The sequence below is a fragment of the Anolis carolinensis genome, chromosome 1, assembly GCF_035594765.1.
Source record: "Anolis carolinensis isolate JA03-04 chromosome 1, rAnoCar3.1.pri, whole genome shotgun sequence".
NCBI lineage: Eukaryota > Metazoa > Chordata > Lepidosauria > Squamata > Dactyloidae > Anolis > Anolis carolinensis.
This window is the reverse complement of record NC_085841.1, coordinates 20,350,343-20,374,050: the sequence shown is the minus strand read 5'-3', so window position 1 is coordinate 20,374,050 and position 23,708 is coordinate 20,350,343. Positions and strand designations below refer to the sequence as shown.

The 23,708-nt window shown below is 38.7% G+C and overlaps 1 protein-coding gene across 3 annotated transcripts in view; it reads left to right on the top strand.

Moving 5' to 3' along the window:
* bub1 (BUB1 mitotic checkpoint serine/threonine kinase) overlaps positions 1 to 23,708 on the top strand; it is a 37,836-nt gene that overhangs the window by 3,979 nt on the left and 10,149 nt on the right. For 2 of the 3 annotated variants that reach the window (XM_008122632.3, XM_008122631.3), the window contains exons 2-16: positions 649 to 708; positions 796 to 940; positions 2,804 to 3,000; positions 4,489 to 4,532; positions 5,444 to 5,520; positions 7,409 to 7,455; positions 7,952 to 8,148; positions 10,017 to 10,168; positions 11,612 to 12,159; positions 14,734 to 14,783; positions 16,579 to 16,698; positions 18,430 to 18,525; positions 18,977 to 19,067; positions 20,453 to 20,534; positions 21,613 to 21,790. In XM_008122632.3, coding sequence (XP_008120839.2) covers positions 650 to 708; positions 796 to 940; positions 2,804 to 3,000; positions 4,489 to 4,532; positions 5,444 to 5,520; positions 7,409 to 7,455; positions 7,952 to 8,148; positions 10,017 to 10,168; positions 11,612 to 12,159; positions 14,734 to 14,783; positions 16,579 to 16,698; positions 18,430 to 18,525; positions 18,977 to 19,067; positions 20,453 to 20,534; positions 21,613 to 21,790 — 2,083 coding nt within the window. In that variant the 5' untranslated portion in view covers position 649. The remainder of the gene's footprint in view (positions 1 to 648; positions 709 to 795; positions 941 to 2,803; positions 3,001 to 4,488; positions 4,533 to 5,443; positions 5,521 to 7,408; positions 7,456 to 7,951; positions 8,149 to 10,016; positions 10,169 to 11,611; positions 12,160 to 14,733; positions 14,784 to 16,578; positions 16,699 to 18,429; positions 18,526 to 18,976; positions 19,068 to 20,452; positions 20,535 to 21,612; positions 21,791 to 23,708) is intronic. The other variant, XM_008122633.3, reaches the window with a different exon arrangement.

The following is a 23,708-nucleotide window of genomic DNA, read 5'->3' as shown; positions in this document are numbered from 1 at the left end:
TAAGGGATTCTGGAGGCAGCTGCTATTTAACTTATATGAATGTGATTTATTTTATTGTATTTTATATTGTGTTCACTTTTATGTTTGCTTTTTGGCACTTTGTGCCGTCTGTAAGCTGTCCCGAGACCCTTTGGGGAGATGGTGGCGGTATATAAGAATAAAGTTATTTTTGTGTGCAGACACAGACACAGCTAGTACAATCGGTAGATTTCTATTCTTTTTCAGCTCAAATGATGTCACATTGTTTACTTGCAGGTACACTGCTGTAACCTGACATTAGTAATGTAACGGTTTTCCAGCTTTCATTCATTACACTCACATTCTTTTATTTAAAATAATTTTAACTGAATCAAAAATCCAATTATAATGAACAAGAAAAGCTATCAGTACAAATGGTTTTTTTGGAAAAAGAATACACTGAAAGAAAAGAAGCAAAACAAAAACTTTGTCATGCTCCAAATGCTTTAAAAAAATCTAGCTAGATAGAGGAGGAGGAAGAAAATGGTGGCTAGGACATCATAAACAGACTTAATAAGAAGGAGGTTCTTTGTCAGATGCTTTGTTAGCTAGAGTGTATCTATAATGTTAAAACCAACTGACATTTAGTAATCAATGTAAATAATAATAAGACTATGGTTTTTTTAATAGGATGTTTGAAGCTTATATACAGAACTACAAAGGCGATGACCCACTTGATCCTTGGTATAGGTTGGTCCTTTCTTTGACTTGAGTTCTTCAGTCAAGTTTCTGAATTTAACATGCGGACATACAGCCAATTAACTCCTCTTGATTTAGGTACTTTCAGTGGGTCGAAGGACTCTCAGAGGCAGAAGGAAAACAAAACTACCTGCCACGTTTACTGGAGCAGCTTGTGAGAACGTTTTTTAATGAGAAGAGATACTACGATGACACTAGATTCATCAACTGCTGTGTGAAATTTGTATGTACATGGAGTAGAAGCAACATTTAAAAAATATTTTAAAATATGCAGAGCAAAATAGACTGTTTTAAACATTTTTTGTGGCTAGATGCAAACTGTCTTGAATTATAGAATGTCGCTATAAATCTTTAATTCAAAATAAGACAGTGGAGCTTTCCTTTTGATTGCAATTTCTGAGAATAATTTGCTTTTTTATGTTAAGTGGGAGTCCAGTTAATCTAGTTAGCTGTTAATTGGTTCACATTTTAAAAAATGGAATACAAAATCAAAGTGTGGAGAGAGTATGCTGTTGACTCAAAAGTTATCCATCTCCATATGTACTCTACCACTTTTGTACATCTATCTATACACATAATAAAAATTGTATGTGTGTATGTGGCACAGGTGTTCACTCAAACAGCCTCCACAAATCGGCTATAGTTCTCAGTGCTGTGGAGCCACCAAGTCACTAATTCCAAGGATATTGCAGGTTACAGCGAGCACATCCCAGTGTTCCTTTCTCTTTTCATTTGCATGACCCCACCCCGCCTCTCCCTTAACCCTTTCCTCCTGTTGCCTATGACACACAGCAAACAGGAATTGATCAGCAACTGAACATACTGGAGAGGTTTGGGGAGAACTCACCATGATTTATAGGAGTTGTAGAGACTGGGATGTAGAGTTCACCTGCAATCTAAGAGCACTCTCAACCCCCACCAACGATGGACCTGGAACTAACTACACAGACCCGACACGGCCAAATTTGCATACTGGTGGGGTTTGGAGGTGATTGGCCTTGATATCCAGGAGTTATAGTTCACCAGTATTTAGAGAATACTGAACCCATCTGATGACAGATCTGGACCAAATCTGGCACACAAATTCAACATGGCCAACTGGGAATACTGGTGGACTTTGGAGGTGATTGACCTTTATCTCTGGGAGTTATAATTTACCTATATTCCCTGAGCCCTCTAAACCCTACCAGTGATGGATCTGGACCAAACCTGGCACACAGACCCAACACGATCAACTTTGTATAGTGGTGGGGTTTGGGAGTAATTGAATTTGGCATCTGGGAGTTACAATTCAGCCATATTCAGAAAACACTGAACCCGGCCAACATCAGATCTGGACCAAGCTTGGCACACAGACCCAACATGGCCAACTGAACAGTTTCAGGGGATTGCCTTGGGACTCTGGGAGTTGTATTCACCCTTATCCAGAGAACACTGAACTCAGCAGATAACGGATCTGGATCAAATTTGGCACACAGACTCAAGATGGCCAACTGTGAATACTGAGTTTTGAGAGTGTTGACCCAAGATTTTTGGGAATTGCAGTCCACCCACATGCTAATGCATTTTCTAATGAGAGCATTCATAAAAACAAAAGCAAAGACTGAGTTTTTCTCTAAGAAATAGTGTAATATATGACCAAACTGATATTATCTAACATCCAAAAACAAACAAGGCCCTTTTCAAATTACCCGAGCATCGCCAGATACCCAAGTTAGTTTAGAATAAAAGCAGGAAACCTCTGCTCCCTCATTGCTCTGATATAAACATCAACAGAGAACCATTAATTTTTTATCATACACGTCCCACTACCATTTGTACTATTAACACAAAAGTTCATGTGTACTGAGTCAGGCCATTGGATTGTCTTTGTTGCCTGTTTTGGCATCCTCAGTGTACAATATTCTTTCAAATGGTGCTGCTGCTTTATTTTTTCTACCTGTATTAAACCACTGTTACCATTATTTGTTATTCGGTCCATGCTTTGCTTTTTCAAAATGAAATTCAAGGCTGCTTACTTTTGAACTGGCTGATCTTCCCCATACTAGCGCATTAATGTATTTCTATCTTCTTGTATCTTCACTAGGCTAACATTATGAATGAGCCATGTCAGTTTTTTGACTATATTTATAGCCAAGGAATTGGCAGCAAGTCCTCTGCTTTATACATTGCTTGGGCCGAGCAACTCGCCATGCAAGGAACTGTGTCTCTTGCAAGCAGTGTTATTCAGAAGGGGATTCAGAATGGAGCACAGCCAGCTGAAAAACTGCAGCAGCAATACAGGTGTGTATACATATGTCACATAACTAACAGCTGATCTTGTGATCCCTGACTGCTTTGCCGGTAGTACATGTATGAAGAATGCATGACCCTCTGGTTATCATTGGATTGCTACTCCTGTGACCTCTAGTTAGCATTGTGAATGATAAGGAATAGTGAGGGTTATAATCCAAAAGTGGACCACTGCTCACCATTCCTGTAGGAGAGCATATGCATTGTAGATATAATAACTGATCCAACAATAGCACTCAATCAGTGTTTGTATAATTAGATGCAGTGCCATGTAGGTAAGGAAGGTAGTGATGAAAATAGGGTAGACGTACAATGATTATAAGGAGTTGTATTCAAATAATAGTTCTATAGTAACTTAAAAATATAGGTCTTGATTGCATTTTTGCAATCTATTTTTTATTGTTTTAGTCATTTGTATACCTCTTGTTTCCCAGAATTGGGACTCAATATACAAAAACATCGGGTGTGTATGTTATTTAAAAAATAACCCATAGAGCCAAATCATTTAAAATTAATTGAAAATATAAAGACATCAACAGAATTAAACATTATTAAAAGGACATTGAAGGCAATGTCTCAAAGCCCGGGAGAACAGTTTTCACTTGGAAAAGGTGGAAAGAGCGTAAAGAAGGAGTCAACCTAGTTTCCTGGGGGAGATTTCCAAAAATTTGTGAGCAGTTGGTGTTATGATGACTGGCAGACAAGGAGGGAATGCTATTCAGTGAGGCTTTTTAAAAACCTTGGAAGTATTATCTGGTATGCGTCAAACAGGAAACATAGAAGCTTTATATCAGTGATGAGCAGCCTATAAGTCTAGATCTGCATGTAGTCCTTGGCTGCTATTATGCAACTGGTGACTTAATCTCAAAAGGATTTTTCCCCCTTAAATGCTGCTTTGAATTTTTTTTCAGTGCTGCTTCTGTGTCTATTTTGACCAAGTTGTGGAATTTTCTAAGTAGTAGTCAAAAAGTAACTTTTCCAGGCCGTGCTTTTTAACAGTGGTGAGATTGATGGCTAAAGACTTGACAAGTTGAGTGTGTGTTTTGTTTGACTAGGTTGGTGGTGATAACTGGAGAGCATGTAGTAGTTTTGGACATGCAGTCATGACTCAGCTTTTTATAGGGTTTTAATCTGTTTGATTGATTGGTATGTGTTTTCATTGCTTTTATATTGAGATGGTTTATATTTTGATGAGATGTGTTTTATTGTTTACCTGTGCGGCACTGCATTTTTGCCAGATTTGTAAGCCGTATTGAGTCCCCTCTGGGGTCAAGAAAGGAGAGGTAGAAATGAAGTAAATAAATAAATAGATTTGATGTGACTATGTGGCTATGGACAGCATCAACTATGGTTTCTTAAGTTTTGTAACATGCTAGTTACTTTAGTTTTATTTCTATGAAACTTTCCATTTTGTTTCATACAGAAGTGTGTGACTTCCTTGCCTATATTTTTACTCACTGTCTGCTCTCTTCAACCTAGGCTTTTGCAGAGTCACTTGACGCATGGCCAAATTCCAAGCCACGGTGGGTCTAATTCTACACTGTAAATATGTTATAATTTAATATTGTGATTTTGTTTATATCAAACTATAGGTTTTCAAAATGTATTGAAATGTAAACTTAAAAGTACTGAAACAAGAGGTTTGGTCTGTTCTGGTTTAGTTTTCAACAGCCACACAGAGCTCTCAAATATGTTGGAGCAAACAGAGCTTTCTTCATGCCTAGGACATTTTCCATTTGGTGATGATATTGAGGAGACCTAGAGATCTATCCACATCTGCTCACATCTCTCTTCTCTCCTTTCTGTACTTCCAACAAAGCTAATAAACATGATGCTCCAGCAAAGAAAAAGGCTGACCAAGAAGCCTGTGATTGATTGAAGACTGCCTATTCTAACTTCGCGCTACCAGACTAATCTAGAAGTAGATCACAAAATGTTTCCTCTGTTGCCTAAACAGCATCAGGGCCTTTTGAAAGTACAGATTATTACAAGGAAGTACTGATAGGGGCAGGATTTTTTCTTCTTCTGGGAACTCTTTTAGTGTACCTTTCAGATCTATGCCATTAGATGATTATGCTTTGGCAATATCAGTGTTCTGTTGAAAACCACAATGTTTATGCTGATATTATTGTGCTTTTCTTCCATATAGGAGTGACATTTTGCTAGACAGAAGTTTCTCTTCTTTTTTGTTTTCAGTCTCCTAGCTTTTTTTTGTCTCTACATGCTGTAAAAGAACAAGAAAACAATCTACTTTTTTTTGAAATGTTGTAAGCTTTTTCTGTTTTACACTGAAAATCTGAATATAAAAATCTGAGATTATGCTTGATATAGGCTTATTTAGAATCTTGTTGAGGTGGGTTATGATGTTACCTCTGAATCAGTTGCTGCTTATATCAAGACCCTTATTTTCTTTTGTTGTTATATCTTTCTACAGTTGGTGCCTTGCAGCCGCTTGACCCTCAGCTGTCCGGTCAGATGCCTTCTAAAGCTGATCCAAACTACCAGAAACAGGTATCTGAAATAAATAGCTACTGGATAAAATTAATCACATAGAAATGAAGGATGGAACTGTCCTTTCTTCTTGATTAACAACTCAAATGTATGTTGTCGAAGGCTTTCATGGCCGGGATCACAGGGCTGTATGGCCATGTTCCAGAAGTATTCTCTTCTGACGTTTCGCCCACATCAATGGCAGGCATTCTCAGAGGTTGTGGGGTATATGGAGAAACAAAGCAAGGAACTTCCAGTAGTGGTGAAGATGGCGGACGCTGCAGAACGCTGAGGCTCTCCCAAATCTTGTCTGTTGGAGGCCAGTGTGAATGTTGTAATTATTCACCTCAATTAGCATTAAATGGCCTTCCCAGCTTCACCTCCTGGCCTGGGGGAATCCTTTGTTCAGAGTCGTTAGCTATCCCTGATAGGAGTGTTGCTCCTTATTTACTGTCCTGATTTTAGAGGGTTTTTTTTAATACTGGTAGCCAGATTTTGTTCATTTTCATGGTTTCCTCCTTTCTGTTGAAATTGTCCGTATGCTTGTGGATTTCAATGGCTTCTCTGAGTAGTCTGATTGTGATAGTTGTTGGAGTGGTCGAGCATTTCTGCATTCTCAAATAATATACTGTGTCCAGGTTGGTTCATCAAATGCTCTGCTATGGCTGACTTCTCTGGTTGAATCAGTCTGCAGTGCCTTTCATGTTCCTTGATTTGTGTCTGGGAGATGCTGCATTTGGTGGTCCCTATGTAAATTTGTCCACAGCTGCATGGTATACGGTAGACTCCTGCAGAGGTGAGAGGATCCCTTTTGTCCTTCGCTGACTGTAGCATTTGTTGGGTTTTCTTAGTGGGTCTGTAACTCAAATGTAAATAATAGTAGAACATTGCTTGAAAAGGTTTAAAAAATTATATGGTTTCTATAATCCTCTGGCTAGGAACTCAGGGATTCTGTGTTAAAATCCTCCCAAATAATAATATCCAAGCTCAGTGAAATGCAGGTTGTCTTTCATGCTGATGTGATTGTGATGGAAACCTTTCTTTTAGATCAAAATGTTCTTATTTTATGTTATAACATCATTAAAATGTAATATTTCACAAGGCTGTTTTATCTTACTGTAGGAATATATTGAGATCAGTCTTACCTAGAGCATTGTTAGAAGGATCATATATTTAAACTAAGTGTTGCGTCTTTAAAAGGGTTAAATTGTTTCAACTTTAACCTTAGTTTCCCCTGTCACTTTGGAGAAACGTGGGATATAAATAATAATATGTTTAATGATATAATAATTGTAACAATAGCAGCAAGTATTCTCCTGCAAACAAATGTAGTAGCTAAACACAAATCACAGCCTTCTGTCACTGATTCCTTGAATGCAGTGGTTCTCAACCTGTGGGTCTCCAGGTGTTTTGGCCTACAACTCCCAGAAATTTCAGCCAGTTTACCAGCTGTTATGGATTTCTAGGGGTTGAAGGCCAAAACATCTGGGGACCCACAGGTTGAGAACCACTGCTTTAATGTGTTGTCTGAATGTAGAAGGAGCTGGAACAAACCAGAGAAGTTACCAATGATTTGGGTAAGAGGAAGCACAGTGCCAACTTCTGCTGGATTTGGCTTTGACTAAACCAGGATGGGCAGTTGTGGCTCTCCAGCTATAATTGCATTGCAACAGCTATCATTTCTCCTGAGCATAACCAGTAGTGATGGATCATGGGAAGTGGAATCCAACTATAGTTGCTCATTCCCATACTAGACAAGTTATTAACAGAACGGTGAGTTGTTGAGCTGCTCCCTGCTATTGTCTAGTGTTCTCTTGATATATTTTGTCTCTCTTCACTTCTGGAAAGTTATTAATATCAGCCAGCCCTAGAAGAATCCTCAATCTGAATTTTCTCTCTTATATTCTAGAATCCATCCGAACCAGAGCCCATCACTTGCGTTGGACAAGAAAACATGTACGTAGTTGTTTTTAAAGGGATATTATGCTAAATCATGTGAAGCTAAAATGAGGATTTGAGCTTGGTTGTTCCTGTCTCTAGCTTTTTGAGGTGAATGGAATTTAGTGGATTCATGTTTTGTGGCAACTTGTTGTCTTGGGATGCTCAACTTGTGGCATTCTGTATGTTGCTCAGTTACAGCATTTTTTCTTGTGGGTGAGGCTAATAAGAGCTGCAGTCCAACAATAGAGAGCTATGGTTTGCCCATTTAAAAAAAATTAAAAAGGAAAAATCAGTAAAATAGAGCTTTTTTTTCTATATTACTTATTCTGTGAATCCATAGTGCTTTAGCACAAGTTGGGTATCCTGTATCCAATATTGGTGGGGCCAGAACAGTTTTGTATTTTTCAGATTTTGGAATATAAGTAATGTGGTATGTATTGTTATTTGTGAGGCTGGAGAGAGAGAGAAAACATCTGAAACTATAAATAAACTGCCATATTTTTCTATGCAGCTATCAACCTAGATATGTAACCACTATTTCAAAATCAGAAGTCTTACCAACACCATCATCCGGCCCCCCGCTTGAACAGAAGGCCATGTATGCGAAGGACCTTCTGTATTGTGAAGGCTCTGAACTGTGCTTTGAAGAAGTGAGAGCCAAAGCACATTTCAAAAGGGCAGAACGCCTGAAAAGGCAGAAGGAATGGGGTAAGTAAAAACTGCCCATGTCATCCTTTTGCAAACCTATGATCCCACCATGGGACATTTTTGACCAGTCCATGTGAAAATAAAATACTGTGTAGCTGGTAAGGTGCAACAAAGAGCAACCAAAATGAACAAAGAATCGAAATAATTCCTTTGGGATAGCTTAGAAAAAATATCTAGGTTAGAAAAAGCCAGTATATTGGGGTCACTTAAATAAAAAAGGCAAGTCCAGGAAGAGGTGAACAGTGAAAGCGAAAGAGACAGATGTCAAAGTATTATTAATATGGAGATTATGAGTAGGGATTTTTTCCTCCCCTTCTCTCATATGAAAAGCTGGATTCATCCATTGAATGGCCTGATAAAAATACAAATTATTAAAAATATAAGATTGCGCACATTAAAAAATGTTGAATAAAATTATCTTCAGGCTATATGCATAAGGTGTCAATGAAACATACTTGAACTGTATGTTTAGATTTGGGTCTGATCTCCATGATATTTTATTTTGTACATATATGTAAAGACATATATTACAAAAGCCAAAAACATTGAAATCCAAAACATTTCTTGTCACAGGTATTAAGGGTAAGAGATAGTAAAAGGTAAAGGTTTTCCCCTGAAATTAAGTCTAGTCGTGTCCGACTCTGGGGGTTGGTGCTCATCTCCATTTCTAAGCCGAAGAACCAGCGTTGGACGGTAGACACCTCCAAGTTCATGTAACCAGCCTGACTGGATGGAGCGCCATTACCTTCCCGCCAGAGCGGTACCTATCGATCTATTCACATTCGCATGTTTTTGAACTGCCAGGTTGGCAGAAGCTGGGGCTAACAGCAGGAGCTCACCCCGTTCCTCGAATTTGAACCTGCAACCTTTTGGTCAGCAAGTTCAGCGACTCAGCGGTTTTACCTGCTGCACCATTGAGGGCTCCTTTAAGATACTGGACCCATATTTAATAGTGCAGAATGTTCTGTAAGCCATTTAAATGTTGAGTTGCTACTGTTCAGGTTTGTTACCTTCAGGGACTTTCTCCCAACTAACTTTCCAATTTTTAACTAATTCACATTGTCTTTTTTTATCCAGCCATTATTGGATTTTAATCCATTTAATATGACACATGCCTGTCTTCAAAGATGCTAGACTCCTAATTTATTCTTCCTGGAGGCTTATCACTTGCTCTGTCATCACAGACACTTAAGCAAAAGCAATCAGTGCTGTGAAGTTCACCAATTCAATTACAATGTAGCATGGATTTGTCTTCTTTTTAAAAAAATGACTGGGGATTAGGAATTTGTGGTACTCCAATTGTCATTGAACTTAATCTTCCATCATTCTTAACTAATGGCATGATGGTAGCCAATGTTGGGAGGGTGAGAGCTGCAGTTGAGCAACAACTGAAAGTCTGTATATTTTTCTTCCTTGATTGAAGGGAGTCAAGACTCACAGTTGTGTGATTTACAAGGCTTATCACTTGCTGATTTTTCCACAACTTTTTGAATATGGTTATGACTCCTTCCTCATTTTGCATGCATATCCTATTTTTCTGAGACTTTTAGGTTCTTCAGTTTAACAGCTGAGTTACTTGTGTGCCGTTACATGAATACTTATAAATATCGCTTGTTCAAAGGGTTGACTTCTAACAAGGTCATGTTTTTCTTGACTACTGGTTTTCAAAAGGTGATCTCCACAGGTTCATGGAAATTCACATTTGCCAAACGGATATGACATCATTTTCCCTTTTCAATAAGATTATGATTGCCATTTATTTCTAAAAGGATATGCCCCCAGAGAGTGGATACAGGGACAATGAACTCAAAAGAAGTCATAGAAATATAAAAATGCTGATATACACAATTTTCATTTCATGTATTCAGAAGATGAAGAGAAAGAGTTTATGAAAAAGAAAGAAAATGAACTCCTTGAGCTGCAGAAGTTACAGCAGAAATTGGAGCAGCTCTCCCAGACATCATCCCAGCAAATGGCGCCAGTGCCATCTGTTCACCAGTCTTCTCGAAGCACTACAGTGGTATGTTTGTTTACACATATATCAGGAAATGTATTGGGATTCTTCCAGATCTATTTGTCTTCCTTGGTTTCGAGTCTCTGTGTGCACTAGACGATAACTGCCACCATCCTCTACAAAGGATTATTAGGCTTATAGTTTGATGCATGAGAAGGATGTCAGGTTGAGGGACACTTCGTAGTTGACATTATGTAATTTGGCTTGAAAAACAAACTGGTTGAAGACTACCCTTCTGTCCTACTGAGCAAGAGAGTCCCCATAGTAAAACCCACAAAGTGGTTTAATAGCAACATAAATACATTGTTTCTTCTGGTGGGAGGAAGCTTAAGCTGGAGATACAAGGAACAGAATGTGTAACTTTTTCCGTAATTTAACGTGCTTCTAATTTGAGCAATGGCTCCTTTATTGGTTTTAATTAAGCCAACATCATTTGAAGACTCTTTGTTTCCCCGTCATGACAATAAGAGATGAATGTGCTAGACTAGGATGACTTTTGCCAACCTGATGCCATCCACACTCTTTGTACTGCAATTTCTATAATCCCCAGCTGAGGTGGCCAATGCAGAAGAATAATTAGAGTTCCAGAACATCGGGGGGGGGGGGGGGGCTACATATTGGGTTTAAAGTGTGGGTTTAACCAAGAGTTAGTGAGGTGGAATTACAGCCACAATGTTTGCTTGAAAAGCAATGGAAATGAATAATAATAATAATAATAATAATAATAATAATAATAATAATAATAATAATTTTATTTCTAGACCACCTTCTTTCCCCAAAGGGACTCAAGATGGTTTACAGACGCAAAGCAAAAAGGCAAACATTCAATGCCTCAAATGAGTACAAACACATCAAAATAATACAAGATAATGCACCATAACAACAGTAAACTTACAAGAAATTAAGCAAATTCACAGAAAGCTAAAATCTGGAACTGATCAGCCAATACTCTCCTCATACTCCCTGCTCTCAATCAACAATATATCTATCCTGATCTCCAGTATATTCTATGTTCCTTTCAATTCTTTTTTACCTTAATATTACCTTAATTTTTCATTCCCATTTACCTTAACATCATGTATACCAGCAGTCTCCCTCCCGCTTGCTACTAAAGCTCAAGCTCCAATAATGGCTCATCACAGCCTCTCCTCTAAAGTTATTATTTGTATGCAAGTGTGGAAAGATATTTCCAGTCTAGCACTTGAGAGCTGAAAAAGCAGAGAGGGTAATAAGTCAGTGAAACACTTAGAAGGTCTGCTTGGACTTTTAAGATCTCCATGAAGGATTTTGTGCATGTAATAGGGATAATGATTTGATTTTTCAAATCCCGCTTTGCATATGTTTATCTATAATAAATCTATAATAAAATAGGTGACTTCCCTAGGCCAGAGATGTTTTAATAAACCAGTGCAAGATTGTGTTTTTCAAAATGTACTTTTCTTTTCTAAGGATAAAAATGGCCTGTCTACACAAAACAGCGCAGGTCAGTATTATCCAAGCTTGGCGGCACCTTCCTCGGGAAGATATTCAGAGAATTCTTTAAATTTCGGGAAGGAGCACCCACGTTTTGGAGATGTATCCATTTTACGGCCAAGTGAAAATCACAGTCAACAATCAGTCTTACATAAAGTAACAGAAGAAGGTGCTTCAGCTCTGACCCCTGCTGAAAATCGCCAACAACTATCAGGTTTTGGTGAGATTTTGGAAGGAGCTTATTCTGGTCTACAGCTTAATGGAAAAAGCCACCCACAACAGTCGTTTTTTGATGAGGTGTCAGCAGGATATCATTCAGTTCTGCACCCTCATGAAAATCCCCAGCACCGATCCATACTGGCTGCAGCATCGGCCTCACCAGGTGAAAGGGCTTCAACCAATGTTCAGCTTGGTCTTGAAGATTGTGAGAATAGTTTCCATAGACTCCAGGTCAGCTGTGACAGTTTGGTCCAGCCACTTCAGAAATGTTCGGTTGTCTCCCACAGTTTGCACCACAGTGAAGGGTAAGTTAAAAAAACTAAATGTCTGCGTGACTGTATTCTTTCATTCTTTTTTGCTGCAAGTCTTTACCCAAGCAACCCAAGAATGAATCGCCCATTTCCTGCACCCTTTTCTATTGAAAGCAGATGTGACCACAATGGCCCATCTGTTAATTACCCCATGGTATTAAACTCTGTATGGGAATGTTCAGAAACTACAGCAGGCCTGGGCAAACTTGGGCTCTCCAGGTGTTTTGGACTTCAACTCCTACAATTCCTAACAGCCAGTATGCTGTTAGGAATTGTAGGAGTTGAAGTCCAAAACACCTGGAGGGCCTACGTTTGGCCATGCCTGAGCTATAGCTAGTGCTGTGTAAGCCATCTAGTCTTCGTTTTGGCAAGAAGATGGAAAAAATGAAAGTAATGGTAATAGTAATGCAAAATGCATCAGTCAGTCTATTATCAAGTATGCATTTGAGAAGTCATGTAACACTGACCTTACAAGAATTGCCCTGGATTCCAGTTGGCTTCTGAATTCAATTCAGGGAGCAGGTTTTGACCTCGGAAGCCTAAATGGTTTTGATCTGGGATATCTAAAATATAGTCCGCTCTTCATGTTGAAGGGAGTTAGGGGCATAGAAACTCTGCAAAAGTGGAAAAATCGTGAATATCTCAACAACTAACAACACATTTTATTGATTAGCCCATCGGCCGTATCAAAACATTTAACACATAGACATACAACATACAACCAGAAATTAAAATAAACAGTTATTCAGAAATAACTTGAATAACAACAACATTAAACCCAAGTTTCTGCAACTAAGTTAAGTCTGGAGGGTTGGAAACATTCCATTATGTGGGTATTTTGAGTAAAAGAGTTTAGGTGCAGCAGGATAGGAAAATGGTCACTGTTAAACTTGGGCTTAACTTCCAAAGTTTTGACACACGGAAGGAGGTCCCTTGAGATGGCTATGTAGTCAATGGCACTCATTTTAGAGTCAGAAAGATATGTGAATACAGTTGGGTGATCGCCTTCCAGAGCACCATTTAGGATGAGGAGATTCAATCTTGATGTTCATTTAGCCAAACACAGCCCTGCAAAGTTTGTTTTTTTGATTTTTGGAATGCTGGGTTAGAAGTGGGACCTCATATTCAATGGTGGGAGAAAGGCCTTTGTGGCATTTGAAGAGTGTGGCATCATCAGGTCCCATTCTTGCGTTGAGGTCCCCACCCATGATTACAGAAACCTTTGGGTTCTGCATCATGAGGTCTGCAGCGTAATTTTCCAATTCCGACCATAGAGCTCTGGTTTGGGCTTTCTTCCTCGTTGGGGGCAAATAGAAGTTTATAGGCTGACCCCGTGCTGGTGCTGTAGCTGTCATAGGCCCACGGGCTCTATGGCTAATCATGAATATCTCAAAACTGCTCCTGCTTCAACAAATCAGCTGATGTGGAGGGCATTGTTGCCTGAGATTGGTGCTACTCTGTCCCCTGAAGCTGCACATACCGGATATAGGAATTACCATATGTACTTGAAGATAAGCTGAATTTTATAATGGGGTCAAGCCGGGCAGCAGGGCCTGGAGGCCATTGCTTGCAATATATGATATATTTCTCTCTCTTCCCCTCCCTCATCAGTGTGTTTTCTTTTCCAAAGCCTCTCTTGCTCTTAACTAGGAGAATGTTTTGAAAAGGGAAGAAGAAAAAATACATATCCATCCATTAATCTTATAAAAGCATTTTCCCCTGAAATATTTGTTAATCTCTCCTACAGATATATAGGCATTTCCCCCTGCAAGCCTTTGCAGTGCCTATGTACTTATATGTAGGTATCTATATACATTAATTTATATATGAATTTTCCCCTCCCATGTTTGCAAGTCTCTGCAAATCCTATATTGATATAATTATCTATATATAGAGAGAGAGATGTCGAGATAGGACTTGCAAATATTGCAGAGGAAATGCACACACACACACACACACACACACACAGGGATGTTTAGATATAAACATAGATATATAGGGCTTACAAATATTGGAAGGAAATGCACATATAGAAAAAGGATTTGCAAACATTTCCGGGGAAATGCATATGTGAAATTCATATATATAATTATAGATCTATATCAAGCTCTGCATTGTTTATATAGGCATTGAATGTTTGCCTGATACTACGTTGGAAGCTGGCCTGAGTCCCCATTGGGAGATAGGACAGGATACAAATGAAGTTTAAAAAAATATTATTATAAAGTTATTGTTGATACCATACTGTTTTTGTTGATCCTACTTTTCCATTTACGGAACTAGTTTACTGTTTTTCTTTGAAATATGGTAAATATTAAAAAAACATTTAACCGACTGATGCCTCAATTAATGTAATTTTATTGGTATCTATTCTTATTTTGAAATTTACCAGTAGCTGCTGCATTTCCCATCCTAGGTTTATACTCAAGTCAATAAGTTTTTCCAGTTTTTTTGTGGCAAAATTAGATGCCTCGGCTTATACTCAGTCGGCTTATACTTGAGTATATATGGTAGGCTCCTTTCGAATGAAACTGATACTGAAAAAAATATGCTGGCTTTTCTGTGCAGGTACTTGAACAACTCTCATCAGAAGCTGCAGCATTCCATGGAAATGAGAGGTAATAATGATCACCTTGACTGCTTTTGCAATGGTCTATGCATCCTGTAAGACAGCAGGAAATCAATCAATTCATAAAAATGGCTAATTTGATAAAATATTGCAGCCGTTTTTGTTCTCAAGATATTGGCTTGGATATCCAGTGCTGTTTAGACCCCTTTATAAATGTAACACCATCGGTCACAGGAGCATCAGATCATGAGCATCACTGCACAGTACTGTCAGCCAGTGATCTCTGATTGCTAAAAGTGCTATACTAGGAATGGGAAGACCTCAATTCAGATCCCTCCTATCCTTGAAGCAAACTTGAGCTTTCTTGTTTTTCTGCTTTGTTTTTGCTCCTTATAAAGTTTTTTGCTTAGTAAAACATAAAAAAGTAAAACATCTGACAATGTAAAACCAGGATTGTAACTTCCTTTCAATCATGCCTCAGATCTTCTCCTTTATAAAGCTGTAAAAACTGCCCAGAGTGAATACTTCAACAGAGAAAGGCTGTATTGGAAGGGAATCTGTTCTGGCATAGGTTTCTGTTGCTTTGCTGGAGAAGCTACGGAATTTCCTTCTCTATTTCTTTTATCTTAAAAATGTTATAGGAGAAGTCAGATAAGATCACATAAAGGCACGATTTGCTTTGCTAGCAGTTGTTTTGAAGTAACACGGGTCATACAAATTACAACCTACATGTGCCCTTCTCTTTGGAGATGGCAGTGGAATTTAATTTATTTTGTATCAAAAGCATTGCATAAATTAGTATAAAACTGATAAAAATAGAAGGAGCACAAGCAGCTAAATATCTTTTGACCAAAACGGGCAACAGCATCTGCATTGTCTGTCGCCTCAAACAATTCTTTCTCTGTATATGAGGCAGGACATTCCAGACAAGCATACAGATGAAGAATTGTCTGTTCTGCTCCACAGCCGCACAAGGTGGAGGATTCTTCTAGGAAGTGCCATTTTACCAGGTTGTCTTTTGATCTGCCCACTCCACTTCTGAGTCTGCTCAGGGAATTCCAAGTTGCCCTGGAGGCAGACTCGTAGGGGACCATCCAATTGGGATTTCCTGGTTTAGCTGCTGTTGCTAAGGGAACATTAGGAGTATTTCTTATGAAGCCTTTTCTTGATTTGAATCTACTGGGAGGAGGTTCTCATGAAGCTTTTTCTTGATTTGAATCTACTGGGAGGAGGCTGATAGCCATGCAGTGGGTGGCTTTCACAGTGTTCAGCCTTATTTCTCTCACAGCAACTTCCCGTCACACATCGGGAGGGGGGGGGGGGCAATACCAGCTAGCTTATAGATTCTATCAACAGGTGTAGGCTTGAGACATCCTGTGATTATTCTGCATGTTTCGTTCAATGCTGTGTTCACCTGCTTCACATGGGCAAACTTGTGCCAAACAGGGCAGGAATACTCGGCAGTTGAGTAAGACAAGGCCAGGGCTGATGTTCTTATTAATTTTGGGTCTGCACCCCATGCGCTGTCAGTAAGTTTCCACAGGATGCTGTTGTGTGCTACTTTGTGCTTGGTGTTAATGCAGTGTTTCCTATATGTTAGTGTGCGATCTAAGGTGATACCAAGATGTTTAGGATGGAAATGATGTTCAAGCTCTTGGCCTTCCCAGGTAACTTTCAATTTCCTGTTAGCTTCATGGTTCCGTAGGTGGAAAGCACACACTGTAGTGGAAAAAGAAGTGTTACACAGAACTTAAAGCTAAAGAAAAGTCTTTTGGGCTATCTTTCCCTTTTACTAAAGTAAAAGTTACTTAAAGCATTCTGAAGTAGCCTTTCTATCTTTTAAGCTCCAGGTAGTAGAGACTCTTCTGCTTTGTTTGAAAATCGTCAGGCCACTCCAAACACATCAAACCTGACACTGTCTAAAGTACAGCCATCTCCAACTGTTCATACAAAAGAAGCTCTGGGTAGGTATAAGGGTTCTTATTCAAAAGAACCCCCCGTGCAGATGGAACCCCCATCGTTCTGTTTTAAAGGGTTTGAAACATGCTCTGTATTATATACATGTGCCCTGCATTTAATATTAGTGCCTTAGAACATGGATAGGCTGGGAACTTGTGTAATTAGAGAAGTGAGAATTTCTCCTCCAAAAAAGAATGTATTATCTCTATTCCTTCTTTTTTAAAAATAATTTTTATTAAAGTTTCTGATATCACATTACAACAAACCATTTTACATAAAATCTAAAAAGAAAAGAGAAAGAAAAAAGAGAAAAAAACAAACAAACAAAAAACCAAACAAAACACCCAACACAGCGTCTGAAATACATAAAAACATAAAACAATATTAGTACTTCCATTCTTCCCTTATGGGGGCCTATTAATTTGCATTGTAATAATTTTAGTCCTGATTGCACTATCTCTATTCCTTCTTGATTGGCCTTGCATTGAATTGCTATGGAGGCTTCTATTCTGCTACTTAATTTCTTAAGCAGATTTTTTTAACCAGCGTGGCTTTCAGTGGAGAAAGACTTAATAAAACAATCTGGCATAATAAGCCCTGAGGTAAAATGCTCATTCTTGTACTCATTTTAAAGTTTAAGCCACTGGGAAGTTTTTGATGGGTGGATGAATTTTGGAAAAAATGGCAATCATAACCTTATTGAAAAGGAAAACCGATGTCATATCTGTTTGGCAACTGTGAATCTCCATGAACATCTGGAGACCACCTTTTGAAAACCACTAGTCAAAAAAAGGAATGACCTTGTTAGAAGTCAGTCCTTTGAACAAGTGATATTCACAAGCATTCGTGTAATGGCATACAGGTAACTCAGCCGTTAAACTGAAGAACCATAACTTTGAACTGCCAAGAACAAAGACATGCCACTACAAAAATATATTTGGCTAGCAGAATTTCAAAATGGTTTCTTTGAAGTTGAAATTGAAATTGCAGTTGCCCAAAACATACTCTCCCTTGAAATCTCTTTAGTATAAAATATGCATTCAGAGATTTAAAAAAGCAAAGTCTTACGTATTTAGAAAAATAACATATCTTGTTTACTCACAAACATCTTTATTAATTCACCATACAGGCACATTTCTTATTAAAGTTCAGCTATAGATAGGATGTAGTTTCTCTGTGTTGAGAACACAGGCTATCATTCTTAATCAATAGTCCAAAATATAATTGAACTAACTCCTTCTCAAAGCAAGCATATAGTAAACCGTTCCCCCATAAGTCCAAAAGGCATCTGCTTTCATTGAAGTCCAAAAGCAACTGATGTCATTGAAGTCCAAAAGCATGCTTGCTTTCATTGAAGCCCAAGCACATACTGATAACAAAGTGGAGTCTTGAGTCTGAACATGCTCAGTACAATCATGTCTGTATCCCCTCCCACACCAAAGAGGCACAATCATACTGGCAAATCAATATATGCATGCAATACAGGTTAGTAAATATATACGTTAACAAATAAATAGTGTAGGCTTGGAAGGTTGCTATTTCCAACAATGAGAGCTGATCTTGAAGGGTAAGATAAAACCCTGGGACTGATTCAGTGTAGAGTTGTGCACTACAACCTTTGGCACGGTACTAAAGCAGGCAACAGACATGTGAACTTAGCAAGCTGTATTCTTATTTTAGTGTGTTTAAGGCTTGCTTTTTTACTGCTCCTGCTTTATTTTATTTTGCCTTGCAAGGTTTCATCATGAATGTGTTCCATGCACCTTCCGTAAGAGACACCACTATGTTTTCAGAAGAGGACGAGGAATTTGAGGACTACTGTAGGAATAAAGGTATAACAAATGCTTGATACAGCAAGCTGGTGAATCCTCCTTTTCCAATCTACTTATTACCAGCATTCAGAAGTTGGAGAAGTTGTATTTTTCAATAGTAATTCCCAGGATCCTCCTGTCAGCTTGGCTAGTTCCAAAGTAGGAATAAACTTGAATTTCTAATGCCAAGTTGGAAAGATGAATCTTAATGAATCAATGGGCTTCTTAATCTATAGAGAAGATCTGTTAGGTAGTTTATTTGGTCCATTATTTTGCTTTAAAAAATCCAAAATGACAATATAGTAATCCCTTTTTTATATTTGGGAATTTATTGTGTAACTTTCTCATGTTGATGATGGAATTGGAGCCCCAATGTTTCATATTTTTAAGACTTTGGTATTCTCTCCCTCCTTATTTGGAAAAGCCTAACTTATATATATATTTCCCTTCATCTTTTCAAAATTCTTTTTAGGACCATGTGAGGTTCCAAATGTTAATAAGTCTACTGTGCCTGTTGTTCCTGATCCACCTGCTTTCACCATATTTGAAGATGAGAATGCAGAGTGAGTTGAAATAGCCTATGTGTGTGGATGAATGTCATGGCATTGTCTCAAAGAACCCAAGGGATGATATTTGGAGCCTTTTTGGTTGAGGAAAAGTGTAGAAACGTCTGAGTGGAATAAATATTTAGATTATCTTGTGCAGGTCAGTCAAAGGAGAATTGCCTTAGATTTAGATTTAAAACTACATTTGATTCAATAAATGTGTTGCCGAAGGCTTTCATGGCCGGAATCACTAGGTTGCTGTGAATTTTCCGGGCTGCATGGCCATGTTCCAGAAGCATTCTCTCCTGACGTTTCTCTTGCATCTATGGTGTCAAGCTTTACTTACTGACCTGATTTTAGAGTTTCAACAGAAAGGAAGAAACCATGAAAATGAACAAAATTTGGCTACCGGTATTTAAAAAACTCTAAAATAGGATAGTAAATAAAGAAACAACACTCAAAAAACAGGAGAATTCCAGACAGAAAACAATCAGGGCCAGCTAACACCTCCCAACAAAGGATTCTCCCAGACAGTAAGTAGCCAGTCCTTGAAACTGCAAGGCCATCAAATGCTAATCAAGGTGGCCAATTGTTACATCAACACTCCAACAGACAAGAGTTCTTTCTCCCACCCTGGACGTTATTCCACAGATATATAAACCCCTCTTGCCTAGTTTCCAACAGACCTCACAACCTCTGAGGATGCCTGCCATTGATGTGGGTGAAATGTCAGGAGAGAATGCTTCTGGAACATGGCCATACAGCCCGGAAAACTCACAGCAATCCGGTGATTCAGTAAATATTGGTGTTTCAGATACTTTGCATTCCCGTAGATCTTTTAAAGAAGAAATTATTTACTACAGCTCAGTGTTGATAAATGTAGCACAGGTAACACTCCCCTGTGTCTTGTGATAGGGATGTATTCAGTGATTGTCCCTTTCTGGTTAGATGTAATGCAACCTAGCAGTTTAGTTTTAGAAAAATCTTTGCTATTTGTCAATGAATGGGTACATTCAAATTATATTCCTGAGACAGTGGCCAATGTAGCCGAAACAGACGTTACGACAAGTCATGGTTCCAACAAACCAGAGTTTGCATGCCAACAACAAACCCTGCTTCAGATACAACAATTCAGGTTTTAGTAAGTGGCTTGAGGCATTCAACTGTAGTTAATCATCTCCCTCCCTACACACAGAAGGGAAAGTAGAAGGGGAGCATATAAGCCAACTCATTTGTAGTGATGTTTAATATAAGGTTAGATCATGTGAGTTGACCAATAGCCGTTTTCTCTTTTGCAACCTATTATAACATGCAAATCTGGCCTCCAGAAAACAGTTACCATTGTGAACTATTTGATCTCTGTGCAATTTGCTTTACCTGAAGACTGAAGTTCTCATTTCTAGAGTCCCACAACCATGTCCAAAGTCAACAGAAGTCAGAGTTTTGGGTGAACGTCCCATAGCAGACTGTGCAGCCAAACAAGCAGTAAGTATATGGCCTTTGTAGTGAAGATACTCACCAGTGGTTTCTTTGTTAGCTTATTTTTAAGGTTTATATTCTGTCTCCCAGTGTTGTACTCAAAACAAACTAATGTAGTATTAAGTTTTCATATGAGTTTCGGTCAGTACACTGTTGGGATCTAGTTGCTGATCTTGCTCTGCAGAACCAACTTGCAGTTTCTCAAGTCACTCCTGACACACACAAAAAGACTACCCATAGAAATTAGAACCAATCCCTGTAACGTTAAAATGTATTAAGAATAGCAACATAGCACACTATTTAAAAGTAATCAATTTCTAAAAGGATGTTGTAACAGAAAAAAAATCACAGTCATCCTGATAGTTAAACAAGTGTTAGAAATCTATTACCCCACTTTCAAGGGAAGACTTTCCAAATAACTGATAACTGGATGTAACAGGCTTTATGAACTTGTGTTATTTCATGCTGGGGCTAAGCTATCGTGAATGGGGTAAAAGAGATTATTTGGGATTTGGGTGAAGAACACGTATAATTTATAGTACTCCGATCATAAATGGAGGTCGTCTTTCTGCTACCTAGAGAGCCTACATTGATCAATACGTCAGAATAGAGGTTTTTTGGTAGCAATATCCTTATTACGTAAGTCCCACCTGAGAATTGTGAGATTGACTCCTTCTGTAAATGCCTTTAGATTAAAAAAATATTTTTTTTATTTCAGGGGTACTTTTGTTCCTTATGTTTTTTTTAGATATTTAAAGGATATTTTTGCACACTACCCTGGGAATCTGGAAGGGGGAAGGTATCAATTTTAATAACTAATTTTGTTGCAAGCAGAAGATTGGCAGTGGCTCCTAGTTGCTAAACAGTGCCACACACCTGTGTGCCTATGGCAAAAAAATAAGTCTTGTAAAATTAGCTTTTTAAACTGTGGCTTCAACTATCCGTCTGCCAAATTAACAGTGGCTGGGGATTCTGGAAGTTGTAGCCAAAACTAGCTTTTCAATATGAATTGAGGGATGAAATTCAGTTCTCTGCTTTGAATGGAAAGGTGGATACAATCCTGCGTGTATTTTGTTATCTTTAGGAGGTTATTCAGCCACCTGAGGGCATGACAGGTGACTTCACTGTTTGGGCGGGTCACTGCAATAAAACCCTGGCTCCCAGTCCAAACAGCTCCAAGGATTTTGCTCGTGCTGCTCATCTTGCCTCAACTCCATTCAGTGGAATTTCAGGACATACAGACAAAGTGACTCAGAGAAAAGGTACGGTCTTGCTTCAGTTAGGATGTCCAGCGGAATGTAGGAATGTAGTCTTCAAGGTTTCTAAGCTTAGAGTGGGAAACTGACAGTGGTTGCAGACTGCATCAGCCACTCAGAGAACCTTTTTGGACTGCATCTTGCTGGCCACACCCACCACTAGATTTTTTTTTCTAAAAAATATTTAGGCAGTCCCTGGGTTACAAGCATCCGACTTACAAGCAACTTTTTTCATATCAGGAGCGACTTGAGAAATGGCAAGTCGTTTCTGGTGTAAGAGAATTGGCCGTCTGCAAGGATGTTACCCAGAGGACACCTGGATGCTTTACCATCCTGTGGGAGGCTCCTCTCATTTCCCCACATAGGAAGCTGGAGCTGACAGATGGTAGCTCACCCCGGTCCCCGGATGTGAACCTCCGATCTTTTGGTCAGCAGTCCTGCCGACACAAGATTTAACCCATTGCACCACCAGGGGCTCAATACTTACAAACAACTCAGATAGGAACGGGGGATGAGGCAATAGGAAGTGAGAGAAATCTACCTCTCAGAAGGGAGATCCATTCCTGGAAGAGTTATCATGGGGAAAAGACATCTCCACTAAAGCTTTACCACCAATCCTTGTTTCCACAACAAGCCAAATTTTTCAAAATCCAATTAATCATAGAGACAGAAAGGGAGGTGAAATCAAAAGAAACATTACAGCGGTGTTAACCCTTCCCTATGCTACCCAAAGCATATATATAAAGACAGACAGACTGGAGTTACACTTAAGTTCTGACTTCCATACAAATCCAATTTAAGAACAAACATGCCAAATGTATCTTGTTCGTAACTTGGGGATTGCCTCTGTGTACACAAACACACACACTTATATATGTATAAGTTCCTTATGTCTGGTCACAATGGTGTTTTTTAAAAAATGGGTGCATGTGGCACCAAAGAATTTAGGGAGCCTTAAAGTTCTACATTTCCATATCTACCTGCCTGTTTTCAAAATTGTGGTAATACCCAGATTTTGTATACCATTTTATACTGTCACGGTTCCACCAATGGATTCTTGAGATTTTTAGTTTTGTGAGCTACTTAGGATTATATGTGGACACACGCGCTACAGCGGTTTGGAAGTGAATTATAAACAGCTACCAAATTCCAGGTTCTAGAGTTGCTAAAGGATGAAATAATAGCACTTTAAAGTGGTATTAAACTGCTGCAAAACTATATTGTGAACATGCCTGGTTTCTCTGTTGTTGTTTTTTCCTGTGAGCATTCAGAGAGTGGGTTGTTGGAAATAGCAACCTTCCAAGCCTCTCACTATTTGTTAATGTATATATTTTCTAATGTGTGTGTTGATTTGCCAGTTTGACTATACCTCCTTGGTGTGGGTGGGGTTATGTGATTGTACTAAACATGTTCAGACTCAGGACTCCATTTTGTATTCAGTTTGCATCAGACCTCGGTGGAGGTGGATGCATGCTGCTGTTAGGACTTCAATGTTATAAGCTGGCTTTGGACCTCAGTGGAGGTGGATGCATTGTATGCTTATGGACTTTAGTGAGTACATTATACTATGGACAATTGATTAAGAATGATACCCTGTGTACTCAACACAGAGAAGCTACATCCTATCTATAACTGAACCCTAATAAGAAATGTGCCTTTATGGTGAATTAATACAAGATGTTTGTGAGTAAACAATATGTTATTTTTCAAAAAAGACTTTGTTTTGTATCTCTGAGTGCATATTTTAAACTAAGAGGTTTCAAGAGAGTGTATATGTTTTGGGCAATCACAATTACAACTGCAACTTCAACGAAATAACCATCCTCTGCTAACCAAATATATTTTTGTAGTGACATATCTTGGTCCTTGGCAGAGCAAAGACATGGTTCTTCAGCTGAGTTACCTGTGTGCCATTACATGAATA